Here is a 21,779-nt window from a genome sequence, read left to right as displayed (position 1 = left end):
CCTATATTTAACCCTAGCCCCCATACAAACCCCCCTTCAAAAAATGACTTAAACGTCTAAAATTGACTTGTAACCATTTGTATCGCAATGAAACTCAACAAAACTAACCTTTATTTAGAAATATATCCTTTTCCCAAATTTATCGGCCCATATTTGACCTATATAAAGCCTCATTTAGAAATTTTATCAATAAATGGCTTAAATATTTTGGAATTATGGTAATATTCAACATAAAAGTTTCTTTACAAAAAATAAAAATTTTATAAAAGTAAAAATTGTAAAAATATACTCATGGTGTAGGGTATCATATGGTCGGCCATGCCCGACTATACATTCCTACTTGTTTTAAAGAAAAAGTTATAGTAATTATAAATGAAAAATTTATCTACTATTGATAGAATGATAGAATATGAACTCTGCGATAAAGTTAAAATATAGTGATAATATTTTGGCTGTGACGTTAACTAGTATTTACTTTCATATTAGTAGCATAACTTAAAAATCGGTGACCTTTAATAAGCCTTTTGGCCGCCTTATCTCAGAGCACCATATGGTGTACATAGACATATATATAAGAATATACTTCTCGAAATTCAAGAACATATATCATCTTAATGTATATAAATTTGTTTAAAAAGCTTTTATGAGCTCCCAACCTGAGGGTTGTTAGATTCGAAAACTCACCTGACTCCGCCCGTTCAATTTTGTGTAGTTCCATGTGGCCCGGTATTCATATGATTACCTTCTGATAATAATTCCGATAATAATTTCATTATTGCACGAATTTCTGCTCTGGTAATCTAAAAAACCGTACTGTTCCCCAGTTTATAGATATCCTTGTAGCAATGGATTAATTCGGTTATTTGCTTTAATGTTCCTCTTGACCATGATATTCTTTCATGTCTTTTAGAGAGGTATAATTTGGTCGGATTAAGTATGCTTTTAAAGATATAATCAAATCCGCTTTTCTTAACTTTATATCTTCTGACTACGACACTCATCAATTATTTGAAAACATATGTTTGCACATTTTCTGCATCATGCTCCCGAAAACAAAAATAACTTTAAAATTTACGTTTTTCTAAGAATTTAAATTAATTAAACAAGCTTTACGAATGTGTAAAATAATTGAAAGCAGTTTAGTTTACTTTACTATTTGTGTACAATAAAAACCAAAATTTACTAATTGTAAATTAAATTTCAATCGTATTACTTAAATAATTTTAAATAATACAAAATAGTAGTAGATATACATATTTTGATAAAATGGTACACAGATTTATCAGACATAAATGACAATTGAATTTTGTGCTAAAATAATTTATTTAATTTTGGCCTCTTGATTTTACTTGTTTTGTAGATAGACAAAAATACATAATATGTAACTGCATATGTATATAATAGGTTATATATAAAAATAGGTTTGCAAACATCTAACCACGAACTTTCTAGAAAAATTGTACCACATATAAAAATATAGTAATAGTCGGAGGGTAAAATATTTCACAAACGTTTCCCGGAGTTTTTTAAAGTAAAAACGATGTGTTATCAAAGTGACATTGCTATGTTGTCAAACAGTATTTACTTTTTAAACACATCCGTTGTCCAATTGTTAACAAACATGTTAGTTAGTTTGAAAGGAGAATTACAATTAATCCGAATAAATACACCTAGGCCTCTATTGGGCCTGTTGTACGCTCCTTATCCATGATTCCAGAGGTTGGAATCGAACAAACCACCTTTGGTCTACAACACCCATTTTCAAATTGTTAACAAGCATGATAAGCTCACAATGGATTGTATCAATTCCGGTACTTTTGGACCAGTTTTTTCCCTCTAAGTAGAGAATTTTGATGCTGTCTAGTACATATGTATGTATTTGAGTATTATGTCTACAGTGCATTAAAAGAAAAAACAAATTAAATTTCATTATTAGTGTCATGTTAGACTAATAAAATTATAAATAAAACGTATAATGAAATAAACCAAATTTGAGCAACAGATGTCAGAAATACGTTTTTGTGTTTTTATATAGATTTATGCGTGATTTTTCGTACAGACATACTAGTGAAATATTGAATATAAAACATATATTAAGGAATTTGTTTTTAACTTAACAGCAGGACATTGTATATACACTTACATTTACATATTTATATTCATAAACATATATTTACAATGTACGCTCATAAATATGTATATACATACATGTTACTGTGGTACTCAGAGGTGTATAGGTGTTTTTGGTCACATTTATAGTTGTTTGGCTTTACTCCTTAAACTAAATTGCAACTGTTACTCATCACTGGCCTAAAGTAAAGGTGGAATGAGGTACGTAATTAAGCTCTGATCGCGTGTCATATCCATTATCGGTTAAAGGTGATCTTCTATTCCCGACTTCGAGAGTTTTGCATTTCACTCTTACATTGCTCCTAGTCCAAAGCTCGAAAGTTGAAACATCTGAAAATGCTCTAGGATATTTCTTTAATTGAAACAGATAAACTAAACATGTAATATATGTAGAAGAAGAGATATCTTAACATTTTTGTTGTATTTATAAAAGGCGGTTTACATTATTCATCAAGTAATATGATCTGTAAAAATGTTGTGTATAAGTGAACGAATGGGATCGTCTAAACGTAAGATGTAATGAAATCATCACACATTGAAAGAATATACGATTTGAAAGTTTTCATTCGCATCGCTCTCTTAATTTTTTGAAAAACAAGCAAGTTGCTTTTAATCAAGGATGTATATTTATGTAAACACATACAAAAAAGTAAAACTGCTGTTTCCATTCTACTTTGTTATTGTCTTATATATGTAAATGGAAACAATACAATACATACGACTTTTATTCTATTTTTGTTTAATTTCCGACGGAATTTAACTTGATTTTCATGAGTAAAAGGGTACGTAAATTCTAATAGCTAAAGTCACTTTAAATCACTGAGCATACATATGTATATGTAATATATTTATTTCAAATATTCATAGTTTCATACAAAAATCGTAAGTTTTATGCATTTGCTATAAAACCTGAGCATTACACGTACCCTTGAAAAGAAGATTTTTTATTCCAAAGCAAATCTAATTTTTAAGCACTCATCTAATGTTTACAAAAAGTAACGTATGTATCAAAGTAAATAACCATATGAAGTAATGACGTCAACCATGAGTGACAACAACTAACGGAATAATCTCTCAAAATAAATGTATGTACATATTTACATGTAGCAAAGTAATAAGATAAACAAAAAAAACACTCATACGCCACGCAACAGTTTCCAGGACCCATCTATGTATAACAATAAAACTAACTGTTCATTTTATATCATTAAGCAATTGAAACTTCTCTGCGGGGGTATTAAGTATAGATGGATAGAAGTGGCAATAAATATGAATAAAACTGCAGGAGAGATCAACATTAATTGTGGACAGCATATGCAGGAGAAGGGTTAAGCCCTTTGAATATACAAATTTTAAATGTATTATTTTCAATAGTGAGAGACATCATCTATTTTCTTTAAAATATAAATTTAAAAAAATGTATAAATTTTCCAACTTTGAATTAACAAACAATAAATATACAGTGGTATTTCAAATATTTAACATACTGCATTATGTTTAAAAGGCAATCGTTGTCATGTTGTTGTAAAATTATTACACCTCCACAATAAAAAATCTTTAAAAGCAAATACATAAGATAATTTTAGATTTTGCATAAGTTAAGGAATAATTGAAAACCATTTTAATACAGCTTGATTTAAAAAAATTTTCTGTAAATTAGCAAATTTAAATCCAATGATTTTTTTTTTTTGTAAAAAACGCAGAATTTGTATTTTATTTAATTTTCAATATTTGCAAATATTTTTACAATTTGAAAAAATCTAAAAGTTTTACCCTAATATCAATAGGGAAGTTATATTAAGCTTGTTTGTAAAAAAATGCAATGCTGAGAATTTGAGACAAATCGTTTCAAACAGTTTTTAAACGTTGAAAATGTATTTAAATACGAAAATGACTATGATACAAATATTAAAATTTATCTAATAAATAATAAAATTGTCTTTCTAAAACTATATAAAAGTTAAAAATCGATAGCAAAGTTTTTGAGATATGTATATGCGACTAAATATTAAATTTTTATTCAATATATTATTGTAAACAAGTAGGAAAGTATAGTCTGGCATGGCCGACCATATAATACCCTACACCATGAGTATATTTTTTAAAATTTTTACTTTTTATAAAGAAACTTTTATGTTGAATATTACCATAATTCCAAAATATTTAAGCAATTTATTGATAAAAAACTAAAATTTCTAAATGAGGCTTTATATAGGTCAAATATGGGCCAGTCCTTGGTAAATTTGGGAAAAGGATATATTTTTAAATAGCAGTTAGTTTTGTTGAGTTTCATTGCGATACAAATGGTTACAAGTCAATTTTAGACGTTTAAGACATTTTTTGAAGGGTGGTTTGTATGGGGGCTAGGGTCAAAAAAGGGCCGATCCTTACGAAAATCTGCAGTGGCATTTATACTTATATAAAACTTATTTGTGCCAATTTTTAGAGAGATAATAGAATATTTAACGTAATTATGGCATAAGAAGTTCAAATCGGAAGGTACGATTGTTTGGGGGCTAGGTGAAATAATTGACCGATTTCAACCATTGTCCCTGTGCCAAAAAACATGCTAGGTCCAAATTTTATCAAATTATCTTGAAAATTGCGGCCTGTACCTTGCGCACAAGGTTTACATGGACAGCCTGCCGGACAGACGGACATGTCTTAATCGACTCAAAAAATGATTCTGAATCGATCGGTATACTTTAAGGTGGGTATTGGACATACATATTTTTGTAAGTTACAAACATCAGCACAAACGTATAATACCCTCCCCACTATAGTGGTGTAGGGTATAAAAATGGGTGTGGCAGCAGTCTTATCGTGATATGTTTTATATGGAATCTTTGGCCAATTGCAAGGTAACTGCAACTAAAATTAGAACTCAATATCACATATATTTGATAAATGTCATTCTAAAAGTGCCAAATGTCTCACTGTTCTGTTTTGCATCAAGTTAAGGAAATGTGGCTTCCCGTTATTTTTAGGTCAACCGAAAATTAAACTAGTTCTTTAAACAATGGAATTAATCAAGTTCTAATAATAAATTTTTAAGATGAAATATGTCATAAAATATTTATCAATACAAAAGGGGTCACCATAATATTTATTTATCGATAATTGCAACTATGACAATATTCATCCAGTAGCCAAGCAGGCCATAAGTTACTATTAGCAAATAATAAAATCAAATCAACCCAATAATAAATAAAATACATATGTGTGTATGTATTATATATATATACAAATGTGTACATTTAATTGCCATTGATATTAAATCAGGGGTTTCCATTAGTTTGTTACTGTCAATTGCAAAAAATGTAAACTAATCTATTATTTTTTCGAATTATTGATAACAAACTTAATATAATGTAATTATTAAGATAACATATACAAGTTTAAATATTTAGTTTGGGTTCACAACGTGCAATAATACTTATTACCAGCAATATACCGCAAATATGCTCTAAAATAATAGTTTTAAGCTCTTAAAATATACATTTAAAAACTCATGCCCATAAAATGAATATCCTCTAAAAATGAATTTTTTGTTTATTGACAACAAGGCTGAAAAAGTAATGAAATATTATGATAATTGATTTATCTTAAAGTTTAAAGAACTACTTTAATAGAATTCCTATTTACGTCCAAACAAACAATAATAATTATCACTAATAGTTTTTTAGACGATTCAAAAGGATTGGTCTCATGAAATCCAAAGTAATAAAATATTTTGTTTTTAATTAAAGAAAGTAATAAGATTAAATTAAAATTTTTTTTTAAATACATATAGAAATATAAACAAGTAAAAGTGTTATATTCGGCTATGCCGAATCTTATATACCCACAATGAAATCACTGTCATATAAATAAACTTTGATATTTTAAATATTTTATTATTATATGTATATCGATACTAATGTGAACATCATGGTAATATTTCAAAAAGTTCTCTTAATGGGGGTTCAACTATTAACAGTAAAGATTTCGGATTCGACGATAGGAAGATTTCCATTCCTTATTTGTTTAAAATTTTATAGTTCTACTTATATTTTTAAGCCAGTAATGAACATTAAAGTCATTTTCTTAAAGGGACCTTATACAGGATTAGGGTTAATTGTGGACCGATCCTCATAAAATATGGTAGAGAGATTTTAGCTTAAAATTAGTTTATGTCGAATAGAATTGAGGTATTCGTATTATCAGCCAGTTAAAGTAATTTTCTTAAGGTTACCTTATATGGGGGGGTAAGACTAATTATGAACCGATCATACTTAAATCTCGTAGAACGATTTTTATTTAGAAAGGCCGGATCCACAAAAAATTTGGGTGGAATTGCTATGATCGTATATTCACTAATGGGCTTTAAAGTAATTTTCTGAAATTTGGTGAAGAGGTATTAGCTTTTTGGTCATTTTCAATTATGGTCCTATAATTCAGAATTTTATTTCAGACGTCAAAAAACTGACCAATGCGAAATTTTGTGGTATTTGCTTCATAAACAACGAATTTGTGAATGTTTGAAGCTCTTTATACAATATTCCGGGGAGTATATTTGTATGGGGGCTATGTGAATCCTTGACCGATTTTGTCCATTTTCAGTACCAAATGTTTCTGATCAATAAAAAATATTTTGGGAAAATTACATCTTAATATCTCTTTTTTGTGGACGCTACCGTGCCAACAACAGACAGCAGACGAACGAACATAGCTAGATCGTCTTAGAATCTTACAAGGTCCCAGAATATATATATTTTATGGGATCTGTGAACAATATTTCGATGTGTTACACACGGAATGGCAAAATCAAAATACCCCCATCTTTTTTGATGATGGATATAAAAACTAAAGCGAAAAACATTAAAATATACACTAAAGGAGTAAAATATGCTAAATTATGCACTTATGGGTAAAATATGGGTAAAATATGCTAAAATATGATCTAACAAATCGATGCCAAAATTCTTAAATTGGTCTGAAAATATATTATCTATGAGTCCACACGACGCACCATAAAAAAAATCAGTTGAACAAAATTATAACAAGTCATTAGTTTAAAAATCGTTCAAATGAATGCCGACTCCATACATGCTTCCATATATCCAGTTCTGTAGGTGGTAATTTCAAACAGAAATCTTGATTATACTGGTTTCAATAATTATTCAATAATTATTCTATTGTTTCCTATAGGAAAGTGAATGACGTTATATTTTTGTTATTACAAACCATGTACAAAAATATACATTTATGTATTAGGGTGATTGATATTTTGAATATTTACCATTTGATAAACCGGTTGTAAGTGTTCAAATTCAGAACAAAGCGGTTAATAAATAAAGGTTTATGTTTATATTTGATCAATAAAACATGGCACAAACTGATTTTTAACATTTAAAGGATTATTCCACGTATTCATAAAGACATTAATCGCTTATTTAATGTTTATTACTTATTTATTTATTGAAGATCTTGGACTCAAATAAAAGTTTTCGAAACTGGGGTTTTTTTTATGTAAAAAACCTGGATATTCATTATTCGGAAAATCGACATTTAAAAATTGAATGTTGTAAAAGCTTTAAATGGAAGGGAGCTCGATGTAGTTAACCTGACAACACACAAAACCATTCGACGCAACAAAAGCTGAATTAAAAATATGGATGAGAGAATCCCATAAGGCCTCTTGGAATAATGAAACGGTGGGTAGAACCACAAAGATTCTATGGGGTGACCCTGATGAGAGCAAGAAAGTGAGATCTCCTCAAAAGCCTGAGGTAAGTATGATGGTACGTATTCGGAGTGGACACACAGGATTACGTGCACATCTATACAAAATTGAACGTGCGGATTCAGACAAATGTAGAGCATGTGGAGAGGACAGTGAAACTCTGGAGCACTTTCTTTGTCACTGTCAGGCATTCGTCGAAGTTAGATCCAAGTATCTTGGAAGTGATGTTATTCCGGAAATAACGTTCTTAACCAAAAATGATTGGAAGATTCTTAGGAATTACGTCCAGGAAACTAAGTCTAAACATGGAAAAATAATAATTCAGTAAACAATTTCTTTTTTTTCATGAATTGATGAATTTCTTCGGATTTGATGTAGTATACATTATCCTATCAACCTAACCTAAAATAATAATACTTTTCATTATTTTTTAACATTGAAAAGTTCGAAATGACTGAAAATGTAATGAAATTAATGTTATGTTTTATTCTTATGATTTATTTTTAAATAATTTGCAGAACTAGTTTAACGTTATCATGTTTTAAGTATTTTTAACCTATAAATAACAAAAAGCCACATTTGGTCACTAAAAAAACAAATTTCAAACGACACATCGCCATATGAAGTCCAAAAGGCCCTAAGTTACGAAAAAGTCAAAATCGACTTTTTGATTATGATTCATGGTGTAAAAATACATGTTCCTGCTTAATTTTACACTCCTACAATTAAAATCAACGATATTCTAAAAAATTATGTTCTAAAATTACCTTAAAATTCATGGAAATTCTTTTGATTTTTGAACCTCGAATTTGTAAAATGTTGTAAGTTGGCATTCAATAAAACAAAAATGACACTTTTAGCGAATACTTGCGATTTAGAGATTACAGCATAATTGACATTATTAACAGCTTTAGAATTTTTTCAAAGAAAAATTTATATATATATATAAAATTTATATAATTTATGCCTTCCATGTTTCGGCCTATTTGAACGACAAAAGACGATTGGAATTTAGTTAAAAATGTTAAACCTTACTATTTTTTAATGTAACTTACGCCCTTTTGGCTTTCAAAAAAAACTAATTTTTTAAAGGCGTATTGTTCATATCTCCGTAAGTAAAACGAAAACCGCAAATTTTTCTTCAAATACTAATTTCTTAATAAAAATAAGTAAGAGTTTTATATTCGGCTGTGTCGAATCTTATATACCCTTCACCATGATGTGTTAAAAAACAGTCAGTACGAATTTTATTACAAAAAAAGTACCAAAAAGTCCCTTCTATGGGTTCCCACTTAATCCAGGCTCTACATAATTAATTGCATTTTTCTAGTTACAATATTATAAAAATTTCAAAAAGTACCTTTTGTAGAACGAAAAAGTACTTAAAAGTCCCCTTTTATGTGTTCTCCCCTAATCCGGACTCTACAAATTTAATTTCATGTTTCTAGGTTCAATATTATAGAAAATTCAAAAAGTACCTTTTGTAGTACGAAAAAGTACCAAAAAGTCCCTTTTTCTAGGTTCTTACCTAGTCTAGGCCCTACATGCTAAATTTCATATTTCTAGGTTTAATATTATAGAAAATTCAAAAAGTACCTTTTGTAGAAAGAAAAAGTACCAAAAAGTTCCCTTTTATGTGCTCTGATCTAATCCGGTCTCTACATACTTTATTTCATGTTTCTAGGTTCTATATTATAGAAAATTCGAAAAGTACCTTTTGTAGAACGAAAAGTACCAAAAAGTTACCTTTTATGGGTTCTTATCTAATTCCGAATCTACGTACTAAATTTCATGCCCCTTGGCTCAATATTATAGAATATTCCAAAAGTACCTTTTGAAATTCTCACCTGATTCAGACTCTACATACTTAATTTCATATTTCTAGGTTCAATATTAGAAAAAATTCCAAAAGTACCAAAAAGTTCCCTTTTATGGTTTCTAAGTTAATCCAGGCTCCGCATACTTAATTTCATGTTTCTAGCCAATAACAACACACAAGTGCTGCTCTCGCTCTGCTACTCTTGCACTGCTGCTCACGCTCTGCCTTGTTTTTATAAACAAGAGTACAATAACAAAATTTACGTATGATTGTGTATGTTGTTTTTGTTTTTTGCAATTTCTGTTTGAGCATGAATAACAAAACTCAATTTTTGATAAAATTTTCAGAGGTTGTCTCGGATTTTTGCTCATATCTCCGTTATTTATGGACCGATTAAATATCGATCTTCCCGAAAGCATGTCTAAGAGAATTATTTAAAATTCGGATCTCGCCAATATCTGGGGTCCTCTAAAAACTGATTTCAACAAACATACAGACAGACAAACAGTAAAGTTTACATTATATGAGTACCAGGCCACTCAGGAGCAGTCGCAACGAAAGAGCGATATAATGGGGTTTGAAAAAAATTTAAGATGCCGTAGGGACCAGCTATAATTGTAACAAGAATATTAGAGACATACATCCGATGCGAAGTAACAAATTTACGTAAATCGAGGGTTACATGTACAAACATGAATTGTATTAAGAATTAAATTAACACTTTATGTAAACAAAATATTTTATTGAACATTTCTCGATTCTATTAAAAATATTAATAATAGATAATAGTTATGAATGTATGTGTAATATTTGTTTAATATTCGTATTAAATTATTAATTATAATGTATAAAAACACACAGATAGTTACAAATGTTAGTATTTTATTATGAAACAAACTAAATCTTAGTGTAAACATTTAATTAGAATTTTATCACAAACGAAATAAATAAAATGTAATAATAAAAAATACGACAAATGACACATTAAACAATTAGAGGGGCGTTAATAACATTTAAAGGGAAAAACTAATTTATCTTACAAAGTAAAAGACAACTAGAAACAGTATTATTAAAACATCATTATTGTTATTAACACTGAACTACAATTTGAACAAGACAATAGGGATTCTTCGCATTCATTATCAACGCCATCCATCCATCCATCTTCGCAACAATAACAACAATTGGAATTATATATTATTTTAGTTGTTAGTGGTAATGCAAGCGAACGAACAGGAACAGCAATGACCATGGAGACGATTAATTTAAGATTTTATAAGTATGTATATGTTCTATAATAATCTAAAAGTATTAAGTTAGATTTAATTTTAAAGTTTATTTCATATGTATAATAGATTTCAATATTATAAAATTTAATGTTTTTATTTATTGTTACTTTCATTATTATTAAGAATTAGAAAACGCGTATACAAAAATTCATACAAAAAATACAAAGTATTTTTTTATTTCACTATTTTTTTTTTTTTTGTTTGGAAGGTGAGATATTTTGGTTAAATTTAGTTTTATCACATTTAAAAAAAATACACTTGAAATATTAATTTTAACATTAAAGAAGATGCCATATATTTCCACATCACATTTTAATAGTTTTACCAATTCAGTGGTAAAACATAAAAAAACACTTATTTTTAAAATTATTTAAAGTATAAAGAAAAAAGAAACTGAAAAATTAAAAAATATAGAAAATAAGTACTTAAAACAATTCCTGTTTTTATTTATGTTTTTAATTTTAAAAAATAGTTGGTTGGTATATCATAAGAAAAAAAATAAAGAAAATTAATTTTAACATGTTTGTTTCAATATGTATTTTTGTAAATAACTTAAAACTTAAATGTATTTATAACAAAACAATTATTTATTTATGAGAAAGTTTGATGAATGTTAATGAAATGTTGCCAATAAAGTAGCTTGTTAGTTATTATTATAACTGGAGTATTTCAGTTGTGTACATTACCAAATTGCAACTTTTTTATAGCTGTCTTCGGCTACGATCTATTAAAAAAGAAAAATTAATAAAATTAGTTATTTGAAATTTATGCGGAAGTATTGTAATAAAATAAATATATGTATGTATTGGACAATAAATTTCCTAAGACATATAAACATATTTTATAAAGATTTGAAGAAACTAGTATTTATTTAAATAAAAATATTGTTTAAAAGTCACAATTGCTTGAATATCAGTATAACATTAATTCTTGTAAAATCATTTAATCTATATATCGTTAGCTTTACAGGAGAAGCAAAAAACTTCATAACTTTTCTTGTATTTTTCCTTCTTAGTTTTCTACTTTACTAATATCAATTGTGAAACAATTTAAAAATAATGCTGTTGAATACATATGGCTCAAAAACTAAAAGTCATCAAAAATAAAATTTCAACTTTTATTATTATAGAAAAAGATTCAAATTTTATTATATTAAAGACCCCAAAGCTTTTCTTAACCACTATGATGAGAAATCGGAATTAAAAGTTACAATAATATTTCAGGCATATTTTTGCACTTTTAGCAGCATTTGCTTTTAATAGTTTTCATTTTTTTAAAGGCTAATATTTAAATGGACTTTTATCGGAACACATTTGTTGAAATAATAGTTATCTTAAAATATACAAATAAAAAAGATAAAGATCCTTAAAAGGCAAATTTTCGGTTTTCTTTTATAGACTTTTAAATGTCACGTTCGTCACGTTGAAACAGGATTTATCCCGATAACTTTTTAGTTAGTATTCAGAAGTATTTAAAACTTTGAATCTAAATCAAGTTTAGTATATAGAACTCAATTTAAAAGAAAAAAAATAATTCTAAGCGGGATTATTTTTTAATGAATTTCAAAGTCTGTCACGTCACGTCACGTCACATTACATTACATAAATTTTCTCAAGTTCAACCTTCGAATTGTGAAATATTGTTATTTTAAAAGATGTAAAGTCTATTTATTCAATTAGGTGATAGTTATGATTTTTAATTTGACAAATGGAAGAAAAAGAAATGTATGGAAAAAAAGTGATTTTCGGATATCGGCTTTATATGGGCGTTATGACCGATTATTGTATTATCATCAAAAGGGTCAGTAGTTGTACATTTGGAAGTTTTTTGTGTGTGTATTATCAGGATGGCGAAATTTTAGTTATATATCCAAGTTTATGGGTATATCAAATGTGGGCTTTGTATGGAAGCTATGCCTAATCATGAACCAATTTGTAATCCTAAATAATTAAATTGACACTAAAGTGGCTCCGACAAAATTTGAGGACTGTAACTGTTATATTATCTCAAATATACGAATTTTATATTTTCTTAATGTGTTCGTGGCTCGTCGCCCACTTTAAATTTGAAAATAAAAAGTAGCCTATTACCTATTCCAAACATACAGGAATTCAAGAAAATCGGTTCATCCGTTTAGTAGTAAATTCAAATATACAAACATACAAACAAACACACATTTATTTTTATATATATAGATAGAAGATAGTAAAGAATGGCATACATCGGACTTTATTTCATCTTATCCCCCATATAAGTTTCCCTTCAGAAAACTTTTGTAACGCTCATAAATGTAACTATTACAACTATTTTAAAGTTTTATAGAACCAAAAACCTATTTACAACATTTCATGAAAATAGGGCAATGTTTAACCCATCTCCCAATGACTTTAAAGCGTACAACTGGATGCAATTCAATGTAAAAAATTTTTTATAATATCCATCTTAAGGAAAATCAGTTTATTGACAATGTTTTACTTGTTTTACTTTATATTTAAAAAAATGATTTTTTACTCAATTGAAGATTGTACAAACCAAAGTATAAAAAGTAGTCCAACTGTTGGACAACACTCTACATGATTAATTAATGCGTTTATAATAGCAAATTGTAAGGACTTTTATTTAATACATATACAGTGGTTTCCCGTTAAAGTTTTTGACAATTTCCTTGCATTTTTATACAGTGTGAAAAAGATAGAAATTAGGTTTTTTGTTGTTAATTTAGAATCAAGCCAAAATTTTTTATGAACCAAAATTTGCGAATTGTGACAACTATTGTAAGTATATTATCTTTATATTATTCTAGCTAATACACGGTGCTTCGCTACCGTAAGTTGTATTGTAAGTTCGCCAATTTATATCTATGAAAAATTGGAATTATCTAACAGTTTTCAAGATATAAGAAATTTTTTATTTAGTTCATATATGTGGTGCCAAACCCCCTCATTAAGAGTCCGCCCGTTATTTTCTAAATGTTAACATGAATGTCGAAGTTATTCATAGATTCTAGTTCTAATAGATTCTAATTTTTCTATTATATTTATATGGGGCTCCAATCCCCCATAGTAGTCTGCCAATTTAATATCAAAAATGCAAAATTTTAAGATTCTAACTGTAACAGTCTCCTAAGATAAACGAATTTTTGTATTTAATTTATATGGGAGGTGTCACTCCGCCTAACGCTAGTCCGCTTACTCTTTATCCTAAATAATCATATTGGCACTAAAGTGGGTCCTACAAAATTTGAGGACTCTGTTATATTATCTCAAGAAAAACGAATTTTTGTATTTAATTAATATGGGAGGTGCCGCTCCCCTCATAGGTAGTCCGCCAATTTATTACCAAAAATATTTACATGGATGTTAAAGTTATTCGTGCAAATTTTAATTTTCTAATTGTATTATTTTCCAACATAAACGAATATTTGTATTTAATTTATATGGGAGGTACCACGCCCCTAACGCTAGTCCGCCAATTTTTTATCCTAAATAATATTGACACTAAAGTGGTTCCGACAAAATTTGAGAACTCTATCTGTTATATTATCTCAAATATACCAATTTTATATTTTCTTAATGTGGGCGTGGCTCATCGCCCACTTGAAATTTCAAAATAAAAATTCGCTCTGAAAATTTCAAGAAAATCTGTTCATCCGTTTAGTAGTCTATAGCGTTCAAACATACAAACAAACACACATTCATTTTTATATATATAGATATATTTTTTTATTTTTTTTTTTTTGAAACTATAACATTACTGATTCGATAAAATTCATTTAAATACAAAAATATCATAATGAAATATTTTGATTAAATAATATGATATTTTTAAATTGTTACAATAACAATAATATGTTTAGACTACAATCATAATTTTAACCACAACCATGTTTTTTTCTCTGCGTGCTCTTACAGAGAATTATATCATTGTCAATAAATCCTTTAAAACCAAGAATAAAAGTATTAAGATATATGCATTTCACAAAAATGGCTTGTTATTAGAAATTTATCACTCTGGAATTCGGAATTAGTTGATAATTGACACAATTGTTTATTAAAGATCCTCTACAAAAAATCTTCCGTATGTTTATATTTTGGTTTTAAATGTTATAAATTTATTACTTTTTAATCATAAATGCATTTTTCATTGAAGAAAAAAGTTCGTGTACACCGAATTTTGGAAACGGAATAAAGTTCGGGTTCGATGTTCGGTACCGAACGACATTTTGAGTTCAGTCGGACTCTAATGAACTTAGAAACACGAAATTAAGTATGTAGAGGCCGGTTTAGACGAGGGGGATTTTTTGGTACTTTTTCAGTCAACAAAAGGTATTTTTTGAATTTTCTATAATTGAAACATGAACCTTGAAACATGAAATTAAGAATGTAGAGCGCGGATTGAGTCAGAACACATAAAAGGTACCATTTTCTTGCTACTTTTTCATTCTACAAAAGGTACTTTTTGAATTTTCTAAAGTATTGAACATAGAAACATGAAATTTAGCATGTAAGATCTTGACTAGGTAAGAACCCATAAAAGGGGACTTTTTGGTACCTTACCGTTTTGCAATTGGTAGTTTTTGATTTTTTGTAATAAAATTCATACTGACTGTTTTTTAACACATCATAGTAAAGGGTATATAAGATTCGGCACAGCCGAATATAGAACTCTTACTTGTTGGTTGTTCCAATTATACTTTTTTAATATAGAAAATAGAAACTTAACATACACAGTGCTTAATAAATATTATTCTATATGGGAGACATTTAAGAACCTTTTTATTTGTATTTTGAATGGGTTGCGAAGCACCCAAGTTACGGTAAGTAAAGTAAACGATAACATGTTTTAGACAAAAAAATTGTTGGAATATGTTTTAAAAGGTTAGATGTTCAGAAAATCAGTTCCCTGGACATAATTCCTAGTTGCAATTACACTTTCAATTTGAAATTTAATTTTATGGTCTTAATCGGAATGATAAATAGCTATATTAGCCTTATTTATCCTGTTTTAGATATTAATGTTTTAGGGCAATTTACCGTCAAGTATTACTGCCAAATATTTCGCATGCTCAGTGAGATTGAGTCTTATTCTGAATCGATTTAGTTATGTCCGTCTGTCTGTGATTCACCGAAAATAATTATAGTTTTCCTAAGCAGTTTGGTATTGAAAAATCAGCAAAATCGGTTTTGGAGTAAAAAGTTTTCAGTAAAAATTTTGGACTACCTTGAAAAAATTAACGTGTTTTTTTGTAATTCTTCAGCATTTTCTACAAATAATAATTCGATGAATTTTGTCACACAATTTTTTTCTGCCAGGGATCAAGTATGTTGAATATTATAACAATTGATCCAAAATTTCTCATAGCCCCCATACAAAGGTACATATTCCCGGAAATTAGTCTGTCGTTAATTACTCCCTCAAATATATTAGTATAATAACAAAATTTTGCACATGTGAATGAAATACGAAAATAAATCATACCACCAAAGAATATTTGCATCGGTTCACAATTGATTATAGATTTCATATAGGGTCCACTTCCGAAAATCACTTAAACGCATATATTTCATTATATTATAAATTTATCGGGACAAAATTCGACTTGAATATGTTTTTCCGGATCGGTCCATTATAAGTAATAGCACCCACTTCCAAAATCACTTAAACGAACATAATCCAGTGAATTATAAATTTATCAGGATTGTATCCTTGAATATCTTTTATGTGCACATCTATCATACTTACAAATTTTTATCGGATCGGTCCATTATTAGTCATAGCTCCCATATAAGGTCCACTTTCAAAAATCACGTAAACGCATATATTTCATTGAATTATAAAGTTATCAGGATAAAATTCAATTAAAATATTCTACCAATTTTTTCGGATCGGTTTATTATTGGCCATAGCTGCCATATAAGGCCCACTTCCGAAAATTTGTTAAACGCATATATTTCATTAATTAATAAAGCACTTGGGGTAAAATTTGACTTGAATTTATTATGTATGCACATAACTCATTATACGAATTTTTTCCATTTGGTCCGTAATTGGTCACAACTCCCATATAAGGTCCATTTCAGAAAAAAACTTAAACGCAAATTGACAATAAAAGTTTTCGGGATTAAATTTTACATGAGTTCGTTTTTTTTAAAATTACTGAATACCCATGAGGGGTGTCCGCCAAATTAATTAAATACAAAAATTTATCTATGATACTAATACAACTAAATTCTTAAAAATTTTCACGAAGAACTTTAATATTCAGCCGAACATTTTTAAGGAAAAAATGCGTACTTTCATCTGGAGGGCTTGGAGCCCCCATATGTATAAAATATAAAAATTCCTATATCTGAGAAACTACTAGAGCTAGAATCCTTAAATATTACTTGAAAAACTTTGAAATTCATTTGAACATGTAGAGCATAACGGGCGGACTTTCAATGGGGTATTTGGTAACCTAATAGAAATTAATAGAACTAGATTCTTCAAATTTTGCACAAATTACTTTAATATTTATCTGAACATTTTGGAGGAAAGAGGAAGGACTTTCATCTGGGGAGCTTGAAGCGCCCACATTAATAAAGTATGTATATCTAGAAACTATTAGAGCTAGAATCTTCAAATTTTACACGAAAACTTTGACTTTCATGTGAACTTTTAGAAAAAAAAGGCGGACTTTCATTGAGGGGCTTGGCACCACATATATAAATTAAATACAAAATTAGATCATTCAAATTTTTCAAAGATAGATAGAAATTGACGAACTTGCAATAATAAGCATGGAATCTCTGTAACATATTGTTAATCTAAGAACTATTGGGGTTAGAATTTTCAAAATCGTTAAGTTGGATTTTTATTTATAATAGAACAAAAAATATTGTGTATCCCAAATCATTAAAATAAGAATTTTTGTAAGAATAAAATTATAATTAAATTTTAGCAATTAGATCATTAATGTATTATTTTAGAAATATATTGTCATCAAATAAAATTATAATAAACCTTTACGAAAAATTTTAAAATTAAGTAACTAAATATATATTTTTTTATTGTTATGTATTCAATTTTGAATGGAGTATCGAAGCACACCGGGTATTAGCTAGTATATATATAAAACTCAATGTGTGCTTGTTTGCACCTTAAATGAGGCTAAACTACGGAACTGATCTTCTCTGTTTGTTCCTCTATATCTGAAAGGCCACTTTTTGTTTTGATATTTTAAGTGGGCGAGATGCCACGCCCATATTAAGAAAATATTAAATCAGTATATTTGAAATAATATAAAAGTGACAGTCCTCAAATTTTGTCGGAACGACTTTAATGTCAATATGATTATTTAGGACAAAAAGTGGGCGGATAACTATTAGGGGTGTGGCACCTCCCATATAAATGAAATACAAAAATTCGAACGGTCGAACTTTCAAAGGGGTCTTGTCACTTTCTATATGAATTAAATACAAATCTGAGAAATTACTACAGTTAGAATCTTCAAAACTATTAAGTATGAAATCCAAAAAAACCCTAAGTTTTAAAAAAATCAAAATCTATTTTTTGATTGATTATGATGCACCGTATCAAAATACATGTTTCTGCTTAATTTGAAACTTTTATAATTAAAATCAACGAAATTCTAAAAGGTCATGTTCTAAAATTACCTTCAAATTCATGAAAATTTTAAAATTCTTTTGAATTTTTGACATCGAAACTGTGAAATGTTATAAATTGACATCAAATGAAATAAAAATGACACCTTTACCGAATCCTTGTAATTCAGTGATTATTTTATGAATTTTAGAATTTTTTCAAAGAAAAATTCCAATTTCGTAAAATATTCATGAAAACAATGAAGCCTTCCATGTTTCGGCCTATTTGACCAACAAAACCCGATTTGAATTAATTTTGAAATGTTAAAACTTACTATTTTTAATGTAAGTTGGGTTTCAGAAAAAAACAAATTCTTAAGGACGTAAGATTCGTCTCTCCGTAAGTAAAACAAAAATCGCAAATTTTTCTTCAAATAATAATTTGCAATACTTCGCATTGCATCTCCCATATTTAAGAAATTATATATCTGGAAAACTATTATATTTGGAATCTTTAAAATTTAAGATTCTGGGGTAGCAAAGTACATTAGGTATAGCTAGTACATATAATATATTTTTACCTAATAATATTAATTTTCACAAAATGTTTCCATATTTAAAAACATTTGCTTAAACCACTACACACAGATTAAAAAAATGCAAATCGATTATTTTAAAACCTTTTGATTTTTTATACAAAAAATATTCGGTGAGTCCAGACATTAATTTTATCTCAACCAAAACTATATAAAAATCAAAATAAAAACAAACAATAATTATTAACTTACAGCTTGTACCAGCTGGACTCAAAGTATGAGTACTTGAATGTCGTTTCATTTTAGAGAGGTTCGATAAGGATGAAGCCGCATCTTCTGATGGTATCCGTTTTGAAGTGTTCGGTTTGGAATCCACTATGCAGTTATCATTGCTATCCTTTTTATTTGAAGATACATTGGAATTGGTTGCCGTTTCAGCAGGCATAGATTTATAGCGTTGTAAAGACGTCCGAGGTTTCTTGGTTTGTGTAGCTTGTAAGACAACCTCATCGAGCGAAACAAACCAGTCGTCAGGACAGTCATCTTCCAGAAATTTCATATAGAATGAGGAACGTTTTTCTTTATTTGTGCTATTTGAAGAAGATAAATCTGCAATAGGTGGTGGTGTAGTTGTAGCGGCAGGTGCGGAATTGGCATGAGGTATGGAATTGCATTCGGACGAACTAGATGATTTAGGCGTTTTATTTGCAAAATTTATGTAGGCTGGTTGAGTTTTAGCTTCCATTTTTGATTCAATTTCCTGTGTAGCTTCGAGTAGAAAACAGTCGGAATCGGAGTCGTTAAAGAAATCATTTAAAAGTTCTGGTTTTTTAATTTTTTCTGGTGTATGAATTTTCACCGCTGGCTCTGATTTTGGTAGGCTTTTCATTTCAACATCTAGCAAGGAACTGCTGTTAGATGAATGTTTAACATTATCTTTATTTTGACTCTTCGTTTTGGATGATTGCGTGCCAGCGCTTTTTAATTGTTCTTGTAATTTTGCGCAACGCTGTTTTAATTTTTCCTCCGCTCTCGTTTTTTCAACTCTACGCAGTTCCTGCTCCCTACGGGCATCATAGGCAATTCGTTGTTGGTACGAATCGGCTCTACTGCGGACATTGCCAACTTCTGTACTACTGGAACCAGCAGATGCAAAACTACTGTCGGCGGCATATGCTGAATCCGGTGTACGTGTGGAATTGTCATCTATTCCACACTTTGAACCTCCTCTACTACCACCATTCGTTGCATGACGACTCCACTTCCAACCTACCTCAGGACTATCGATGGCCAAAGTTTGTGAGAGCAGGCATGTTGGAGAAAAACTGCTATCGAAAACCTTTGGTGAATAGTCCAAGCTGTCATCCAAATTCATAATCATTTTCTTGTGAGGTGGAGTGCATTCGATGCCACCATCGGAACAAATTGATATCACAGAGGGAGAACGTTGCAAAGTTTCATGATTATTATTTAATTCACGTGTATTAATAGCACTATTTGATGTTGAGGTCTTTAATCGATTTTGAGGCGATGCTAAAGGAATAAATTAAAATTTAGTTTTCATCCCTATTTTTGTAATCAAGGAAATACAACAACAAACAATTATTTACCACTATGTCTTTTGTGATTTAGACGCGTTGATAGCGACAACGAAGCCTTTCGTTGTAATTTTGGAGTTCCATCCATATTAAATTACAGCAGTATTTTTCGATTTTTTATATATATTTTTTTAATTGAATTAATCAAAAAAATTTTTAAATTACTACCAAAAAATGCGCTCTAATAATTCCAACAAAAAATCAACAAGTGCGTTCAGAGAGCAGAGCTGACAAATAGTAAAGACGGCTTTCACTAAAAATGATGGCGGCGGCTTAAAACCGACTGCAACTCGACAAACGTTGATTTTTAATTTTTTAACGATTAAATAAAAACGGAATCCAAGAAATTACTTAGTAGGATTTTAACCAAATTAGAGTTCTATAAATCGACTTTCGAAAAATAAAATTTTTATCGAAAAATGTCGAAGCCGACTATTTTGTTCCATCAATGTCAATAGATCGACTAAGTCAATAAAAAAAGTCGACTTTGTAAAAAAGTTGAAAAATAGAAAAAATCGAAAATTATAGATTTTGTAACAGTTTAAATTAAGTTAAATAATTTTTTTTTAATTTGATTCAATTATGAAGAAAAATATTTTTCTTCTTCCTTTAAGGCGGAAATCTACGACATTCTTATTTTTGCTAAGAGTATGTGTAAAGAGAAGTTTTAGAATTTACACAATGTCAGAAAGCCAGGCAGTTCTTAAGGCCTTACTTTCGTATGATGTTAGGCGTTGTGATGGACTTTATGTCCTCATTGAACGAATTGGGTAATCACGGAAAATTAAAAATATATTGTGTACCCGGCTATAAAGGTCATTCTGGACCTGCATAGCAACCGGATGCGCTCATCGGCCCTGAACCATTATTTGCCATACCAAAGAATACGTCAGACAAAGATGCGTCGAATTGGAATTTGCTCGCCACTGGGAATCAACAACAGTTCTTAGATAGATCAAGAGCCTAATTACGCTATAAAGAGGAAAATCCCAAAATCTGTCTTAACATCAATTACTCCTCAATTACTCATAGAAAACGCAACATCAAACTATGCAGATTTTGTGAATGTCAGGAGGAAACCTCAGAACATATATTGTGC

General features: G+C 29.1%; 1 protein-coding gene across 1 annotated transcript; it reads right to left on the bottom strand.

Annotated features, from left to right (window-relative positions):
• Positions 1–11,445: 11,445 nt before the first annotated feature.
• LOC111674580 lies at positions 11,446–20,943 on the bottom strand. The gene is made up of 3 exons (XM_023435225.2): positions 20,693–20,943; positions 19,335–20,615; positions 11,446–11,687 (listed from the first exon to the last, which is right to left on the bottom strand). Exons 1-3 carry the CDS (start codon positions 20,766–20,768, stop codon positions 11,665–11,667), a joined length of 1,380 nt encoding a protein of 459 aa, XP_023290993.2. The 5' UTR covers positions 20,769–20,943; the 3' UTR covers positions 11,446–11,664.
• Positions 20,944–21,779: the final 836 nt, after the last annotated feature.

The sequence above is a fragment of the Lucilia cuprina genome, chromosome 4 (genome assembly GCF_022045245.1).
Source record: "Lucilia cuprina isolate Lc7/37 chromosome 4, ASM2204524v1, whole genome shotgun sequence".
NCBI classification, from domain to species: domain Eukaryota; kingdom Metazoa; phylum Arthropoda; class Insecta; order Diptera; family Calliphoridae; genus Lucilia; species Lucilia cuprina.
This window is presented reverse-complemented; position numbering and strand designations above follow the sequence as displayed.